The sequence below is a fragment of the Candida pseudojiufengensis genome (genome assembly GCF_024610245.1).
Source record: "Candida pseudojiufengensis strain CBS 10847 chromosome Unknown scaffold26, whole genome shotgun sequence".
Lineage (NCBI taxonomy): Eukaryota > Fungi > Ascomycota > Pichiomycetes > Serinales > Debaryomycetaceae > Lodderomyces > Lodderomyces pseudojiufengensis.
Genome location: NW_026261541.1, coordinates 240,727 through 249,575, shown reverse-complemented (window position 1 = coordinate 249,575; position 8,849 = coordinate 240,727). Strand labels below are relative to the sequence as shown.

Here is an 8,849-nt window from a genome sequence, read left to right as displayed (position 1 = left end):
CCTGCGCTAATTAATAATTGATTATTGAGCTAAGGTGAAATTCCCAAAATTGAATTGTTGGTGCAAAATTTGGAATGAAATGAAATGCGTCCCACCACGCCAGGTTTAACGACTTAAGGATTCTGGATGTATTAAGAAATCTCACTGTCTTTAATCACATAATCCAGAATTGAACTCTGATAAATGAATACAGTATCAAGCTTAGGTGCCAAATTAGTCCAACATTGAACTTGCGATGAAACGCGTGGCCAAAGCACAATGCTTAGCTGTTACAAGAATTTTGTTTCTTCATGAGTGATGTTCCAGTATTAACTCATATCCAAATTTTTAAAATCGAAGCCAGTTAATTGAATTAAGATGAAATTTCAAAAATTGGTACTGAATGAAACTACAATTATCTGCCCATAAAACCAGTCCAACGAGATTATTGACTCAATTTCTTCGTGAATGATGCTCTAGGACTAACCTCATAATGATGTTTTAAAAACCGACAGATGTTAATTTCATCCAGTACAGATTCCGCAATTGGTGCAACATTAAAAATTGAAATGACGGACTATCACATCAGTTGTAGCAGCTATAAGGATTCTGATTACTTAAATGTAATGTTCCAGCTACTAACCTCATATCTAAGATTTAAGATCTGATAGTTGACCATTGCATAATGTTAAAATTCCACAACTAGATTCAAGATCAAACCAAAACAAATCGAAATGCTGCCCAATTATTCAAGCTCAAGATACTTTAAGATTATAATTAGTTTAAATCATTTTCCGATGATTATCAACGTATTGTTTACCTTTGTTCATAGAGTATAATTTTCAGAAGACACATTAAAATAAAAACTTAAATACTCACTAATTCTGAGTATTCATGTTTTGATTAATGTAACGTCCGAGGAAGTATTTGATGAAACCTTGAGTATAATAATAATTACTAAATTTTTCAAGCTACGCCCGGTCATTTTCTGTAGCTGTGTCTTATAATAGTCCATTTTTCTTCATCTTTTATTGAAATGTTGGGAAAATAAAATTCAATTTTTTGGCTTTGGGTTTTTGATTGCTCTATACTTTCCAGAATATCATCATTTAAAAAACTGCCAAATTTCCATGGGATTAAATAATTCATTTTCTTTAATTTGATGACGAACTCTCATTGGAATTAGTGAGGATTTAGTGACTTAAAACATGTCGCTTAAGTTTAAGGTTTTGCTTCCTGGTAACAAGTAACGTATCAAATGAAGGATGATCTTTATTAGTATTTTGCTAGTATATTGTCTAACTTGTTTGCATAAGCTCTAACGTATGCCATATAGTCGAATCTTGAAGGTCGAAATAATTTTACTGAAGTTCTTAAGTTAAATGCTTGAAATTGATATATTAAAGCTCGAATACCGGCTGATGATATAGAAATGGCTTGATTACTTGATACATTCTCTTGGTGCGTGTGATTACGTGTCGCTATTGATTCATTCCATATGGTTTTTGGGACATAGTAGTTTATCATAATATGATAGCATTTATTATCTTATTATTGGTATTCTTTAATGGTACATGAAATATCATTACAACGAACTGACAATAGGATAAGGTCAAGGGGTCTGTAAATATTAATAGAATTTTTTTTACTTCAAATATTGACATTGTAAATTTCGAATAAGATTGGGTGAGAGCGAATAAGTAAACAATTACATTATTCAGAGTTTCAAGTTTGAGCTTAATTTAATAAATTCAGTTGAATTTGTAAAGAAGAAAGAGGGAGATTCTTCTAATCTTTGTCGGATTCCTTCATAGGTGACTCCACAAATATTACTATCCTCTGTTGTTGTTCTTTTAAATATGTTTTAACAAGAAAACCCTTTGGCAATTAAGTTAATTATCATGCAACACAGAGTCAATGAAAACATCATAACACCAGATTGTCGTCTTCTAACAATGAACCATCAAGCACAAAGCACATTGACAAATTGTACGATGTAAATTTCCAAAATGAAATGTGGAAGACGATTCCAGTATTGAAAGATGAGCATGATCATAAAATTTCAACAAGTCTAACTTTGAAACAAAATGCCCAACCGAGACGTCATATATATCCTGATCTTTTCAATTATTGAAATAGTAAGTGAAGTCTTGGTCTTTACTAAATGGTGTTTTTATCACCAATGGATCTAATCAAATATAATCCTCACTCACATGCTTCAACTGTTACTGAAAACAAAATTCGTTCATAGATTCTACCCTTTTTGATTCAAATCATTTGGTTAATTGAAAAATGCGTTTAGGAGTTGGATGAAACAACTCAAATCGACATATTGGACAAACGTATGAATCATACCAATTGACTAAAAGATATATTGAACCATGACCTTTTTATCTTTTGTCTTCAATATGTTTGATCAAAAACTCCCCAACAATTTGCAAAATCTTAAGCATTCAAATCGTAGGTTTATGAATTTTCTATTATATCTTCGACTAAATAACTTTATGAATTAGATTAGACTATGCACGCTATTACTTCAGCAAAAAATAAACAAATCGAGTAACGCTAAATTTGTGTCTTGGTTTGGTCTTTCCAGACATCTCCAAAAAATTTAGAAGAAAACACCAGTAACAATAAATTGTCAACACACAAACATTTGTTGATGAAATCAAATAAAAAGGTAGGCTAATAACCCCCTCCCCCTCCCTATAGTCAAAAGTTTACGTGCCGCTTCAGCATCACTTGGTTCAACGTAGTTATCTATAAATTTATGATGAATTTTAATCTCATGATTTATTCAATGAATTTGGAAAAAATCAAGTATTTGAAAGAGGACAACAATGCTATCAAACATCAAGGAACATCAAATTGAGTGATTTTCATTTGAGAACTCAAAAGAGATATTTATCTATTACAAGATTTGCACTTGGTCAAAGTTACAAAATTCAGCAATACTAGAGTTACTCGAGTTTAGGTCGAGGGCAAATTAATTAAATATTTACCACACTTTTAAATTCATTGATACAAAATAATTATATTCGAATACTTCGTGCCACTAGCAAGCTATAGAAATTAACTGATATATACAACAAGAAGACCTTTATAAATTCAAAGAATATTTGAAAAAGATTGAAATAATATGTAAGAAATTGTTGCAAGGGATAGCTTATATCTATTGAATTCAAATTATAAAATCCTATAAACCTAATACTCAATGCAAATCAGACTTTGAACCACAGAAGAATTAACGATAAGGATAAATGAAAATATTTTCAATACGAAGTATTAGGATACTTATCATAAGAACGTTTAAATTGACTGTTTTATGATGATGGAACAAGTCCTGACCAGTTCATAATTATCATCATCCAAAGGAAAGCATGAAATTTAAATTAGGAATCAACAAATGGAAAATCAGGAATTGATCTTCGTCTATTTTAAAGTCATCTTCTGATGCACATTCCTTCCATTCATCATAAAGCTCATTTGAAACAATATCACAAATAAATTGTTTCAAATGAGCTTTATGATGAATGGAAGGAATGGAATAGATTTGATAAAGATGAAATTATTAAAACTTTAGTTAAAAATCCTCAATTGATGAAATTAGATTAGTTTAAAGGTATCGTAGGACTTGCATCAACAAACTTGCAAAGTCCAATAAGACAGCTTATCGAAGAATCTGGACAACAAAGAAGAGATGAAGAAACTGTTGTCAACAAATCACCTTTGGTCCGGTGACAAGGAAAAATTAAAAGCTTTACCAAAAATTTTATCAAGAAATGTTCTTTATTTAAATTTAAATCTTTTTTGATAAAAATAAATTTTTCTCGCCCGATTTAAATTTAAGTCATTTAAGTAGATCTATGTCCACAAAGAAGAAAATTCGATCAAGGACATAAATTATTTAGTTTCAAATCCAGATCCAGATGAAAAATCAAGAAAATTAGGAATTGGAAGAAGTACAATGGAAAATTTCAAAAACGAAGAAGAAAATATTAAATTTAATTGAAATGATATGAAAATGCCAAAGACTGAAGAAGAAGAAGAAGAAGAAGAAGAATCTGAATTCTGTTTTTGAAGCAACCCCAGAAGTAGGAGCATGAATCAGTAAAATTTACAAGTTATAGTACCACGATTCACGATTAAGCTATTTGGTAAGTTGATCAGTTTTTTCAAATTTAAAGGTGCTGCCGGTAAGTTATGTTTTTTCAGGTTTTTTAGATTTATAATGATGGTAATCAAAGCTTAGTAGATTTGACTGAATAAATAATAGCTTATAAATAAAAGAAAAAGAAAAAGAAAGAGAGATATAAGTACCCTAAAAACGAATTGAAATTGAGGAAAAGCTCTATAGAGAAATAAGATGTATACAAAGAGTTAACGACCAATCTTTGAAAATGTACGAAAAATCTTTTATCGAATTAAATCGTAATTCCATAGTATATAAATGAATTGTACTAGACTATTTGAAATTTGTACCATTTGCTGCGCTTTATCCTTTACATTTTAAAATTCATATGTTATCATTTTAAAACAATTTCTTTCAAAAATTCTGGTTTTCGAGAAGAGCAAAAACAATGGTAAGCTTCCGATTAATTATGACTTTCACGGACTATTATATCATTTTCATCATATATTTTGAAAAAAAGTTCACAAAAAATTGTATCAATTTTGATGGAAGTTTGTTTTATCGCATTCGAAACAACGTTGTTCAATATGCATTCAAAATTTTCGATCTAATTTAACATTATAAATTTTTGGAAAAGGATTCAGTTTAGATAATACAACAACATTAGAACTATTACTTAGAAATCCTCTTATGAAACCATTTGTAATTAAATTCGCAATAATATTTTCAATTTCCAAAATATCAATTTTATTTAATATTCTTGAAGAAGAATTCAGTGAATTTATTTTATAATTGTTTTTCTGATCATAATTCATAGAAAATTCAAAACCAATTTGATAAGCATTTAATTGTATCAGTTTATTGTTCGTATCATTTATTACGAATGTAATCTTTTTAAATAAATTTAATTGAGTAAATTGTCTTAATAATTCCATTATGATATAAAGATGTCTTTTTAATAAAAAATTTTCAAATTTTTCCATACATTCATCATACTTTTTTAAATTACCCTCTTTTATTGCCTTTAAAAAATTATCTTCGTATAAATATTTAAGTTTTTTAAATTTTGTCCATATGATCTTATTCGGTAGTTTTCCTTTATTAAATAACTTTAAAGGCACTAGTATAATTAAAATTTGTTGCAATTGGATACTATCTTTGATTTTATAATCCTGCAATAAATCCATTGCTTCATCCAATGAGGTTTCACTTGCATTGTAATCACCATCGTCAAGTGCTATTAATGATTGGAAATACAAAAAAGTTATACCATGTTTCCTTGTATTTATACTTTGAGACATTTTTGGTAATTGTTGTTTAACGGTTTTAATTGCTTTCATTATACTTTTAGCTAATGCTAATTTCCCCATCTTAAAACAATATTTTACAAAATTAGAAGCAAAAAAGTAAACATCATTTCTTTTACTTGATTTATTATCTAGGTTCTTATCATTAAAAGTTAAATTAAAACCTTTTCTAAATGTAAATATTAGTTCTTCAAGTGATGATTTTTTAACATTGTTATTACCACCGTTTATAAATCCATCATCAGTAGTATCATCTAAATAAGAATCTAAATTTTCAGGTTCTCTTGATTGTTTAACTTTATAAATTAAAATTAATTCTTCACATGATGAAATAATAACTGGCATAATCCAATTATCTTGGGATTCACCAGTTCTTATTAATTGATTACACATTTCATTCAAATTTTCAAATGATAAACTTAAACTTTGCTTAATGTATATTGATTTTAAAACATTTAGATAAGAAATTATAACTGATTTGAATTTTTCAGGTGTAGAATATAAATCAAATTCAGTTGGTAATTCGAAATTTTTTCTTATTTGAGCTATATCTCCAGGGTTGATTGTCGTTAATTGTCTCAATGACTTTGCATCATGATTCTTGACACTTTTGTTAAATTCCTCTATATAACCTTGTAAACTTGACATTATTCATTGATGTAAAAGAAATGATCGAATTTTTTTTTAATTTTGAATCCCTAAAACAATTTTAAATTAAATTAATCAGCGATAAAACACTATATTTTCAATGTAATGTTAGAATGAGTTATTATCGTAGTAAGATAACTTTAGCTGATGTCAATTCGAAAGTTGTATAGTCAGATAATTTGATATTTACTTTATGCAAAATGAAAAAATTCGCGGTTTGTTTAACTAATAATAAGTCTACTAAATATGTGTTGAATAAACTGAATATAAACTATCAATTACTTCTATATCCTACAAATATATTTTTCATTCGAGAAAATTAGAGTAAGAGTATTCATTTTAAACTTGTAACGACAAACCAATTTTTAAAATGTACTTTTCCTTCAATCTAATGATGTACTTTTCAAACAAAAAAAAATTCAAGTCAAACAAATTCATCATACAAAATTAAATTACATTTCTCAACTTATTCCAACAATTTATCGTTGTTTTACATCTATCCATCATCCGAGAATTTCATCATCTATAATTTAATTGTTTAATTCTTTATTACTTGGTACCAAAACTTTTCATCATATGATGATAGTATCTATTAGGATTATCATCATATAAGGACCATGGCATTATTCAAATAATTTCATAAAATCATTTCCTCTCATTCAAAGTTCATTTCTATGAATACTTGATGATCTTAAAATTATTATGCTTGATTCATAACTTCGATATAATGGCTATTGAATCATTGAATTGTTATAAGTATTGATTTGGATGTTAATCAATGAATATTAAGTAGATATTTTGAAATCAACAATAAAGTTCAAGTTTTGACAAAACGCAAAACAAGTAAACGATCCATTAAACCTGTGAAAATTTAACTTATTAGCATTCTTCTCCAGAGAACTAAGTTATAAACATTTTGGTTGTATAGTGTATTGATATCAGGGTATTAGATAGACTGCTTTCAATTAAGTTCATTTTTTGTGTCGTAAACTTTTGAGAAAGTCTGAACTTTGAGTTTTGAGACATAATTACATTTTTGTTGAAAAAATAATAACGGTTTGCTATCACAATATACAAACATAATATATGAAAGAAGTTGTAATCATTGCAGAGAAAATATAGATAGCGACTATATCATGGCATAGAGGAATTTATGAGATGTCGTAACAGTTACACTCAAACTTTCATTGAAATAATGTCAATAAGCAACAATATTATTTAACTATAGTTCCCATTAAGAAACATTATCGAAATGAATGTTTCAGCAATTAGATAATGAGTAATTATCACATGAAAATTCAATCAAAGAGTTTATCTATTCATAGATATCTAAATACCTGGTCAAACTATTTGGCTGAAAAGATAAACTCATCTGGGTGTCTTGAATAGCGATGGCAAACCAGTGTGAACTTTTGTTGGTTTCATGAATTCATCGTTAGGGAAGACTTATATTCTCAAAAGCATTGTAAATAATTATAATTAAGTTGTCATTAATATCAGCGAAGAGATTAACTATGTCTCAAATTTAATTTAATGAAGTAAGCTAAATTAAATGAATGAAGTTCAGATGGGAGTTTTTTTTACCAGTTTTTAAATGCAGTTATTTTAAGTTTTACTTTTGAAAACTCGATGGAATTAAATATTTTGATTAAAATGCTTATAGTCATTTTATAAATATGAATAATTATGATATTTAAAGGCAAATTAAATATAAAGGTTTAAATTGATTAGTTTTATTTGAATTTTGCTTTTGTTTTTTTTTTGGGGGCTTTTATTTCCCGAAGAGTTGCAGCTACTTTCTGTTATTGATTTAATGCATATATTCATTCAACTAGGTCAAATGAAGATAAAAAAATCTTCATTGTCATGATTCAGGCGTGAATGAGAGCAAATTTTTATTTCTAAGTTTTTAAGACTGTGACATTTCCAGCTTTAATAATACACTACACTTGATTATGGGATATGAAGTTACAGTGATGTCGACAATATTTGTTTTTGTTATAATTTCAATGGTATTTACTGGTGATTCATGAGTATGACTGACAATTTTGGGATTACGTTCATAGTGTATGTGAATTGATAGTGGAATAATGATGTTGAAAATTCATTACACAAAATGAATTACAAATATGAACGATCTGATAGTTAGAGCTTACAGATAGTATTGAATAGTTAAAGAACAATACAAAACGAGTAAAAACATTATCAAAATGATAATGAATAAGTTAATAATTTTTAGAGCTAAGTAATTAATAAATTAACTTCCACAATTTTAATCGCACGCACTTATGGTCTCGTTTTCTAACAAATGACTAAAACAATTTAAATGCAATATTATCATAGATCGAACTAGGATTTGAGTCATAATATCTCAAAATAAGTAATAATTCTTGTTACCTGGCTTTGAAAAACTATTAAGGTGGAGCCATTTCTAGCCCTAGTATTTTGAACCAGTTTATTCAAAATTTAAATTTTGCTTATCATATATCACCAGATGCTTGGTCAATTTTTCCCATCACAATATCTCTTGGATTGGTTTAAAAAGCAATTAATGACTGAAAAAGGAATCAAATGTAAATAGAAAGTTTTTAAGGATCAATTTCGAGTAGTCCTGTTTATCAACAAAGAATTGAGTAATAACATAGAGAAAGATCAACTTTTTGGAGTAATTTCCCATTCAATATTACAACTACTTCCCATTATTAAAACTCCAAATCATATTATGAATCCTGCTTTCCATACCAATGCTTGAAACTTTGGGGAAGGTGTTATTGATGATAAAT

At 27.9% G+C, this 8,849-nt stretch overlaps 1 protein-coding gene across 1 annotated transcript; it reads right to left on the bottom strand. All coding sequences in view use genetic code 12, as the record gives it.

Moving 5' to 3' along the window:
* Nucleotides 1-4,704: 4,704 nt before the first annotated feature.
* KGF55_005290 (uncharacterized protein) lies at nucleotides 4,705-6,066 on the bottom strand (the record flags this gene model as incomplete). Its single annotated transcript, XM_051760287.1, has 1 exon — nucleotides 4,705-6,066. The coding sequence occupies one exon, from the start codon at nucleotides 6,064-6,066 to the stop codon at nucleotides 4,705-4,707; it is 1,362 nt and encodes a 453-aa protein (XP_051612102.1).
* Nucleotides 6,067-8,849: the final 2,783 nt, after the last annotated feature.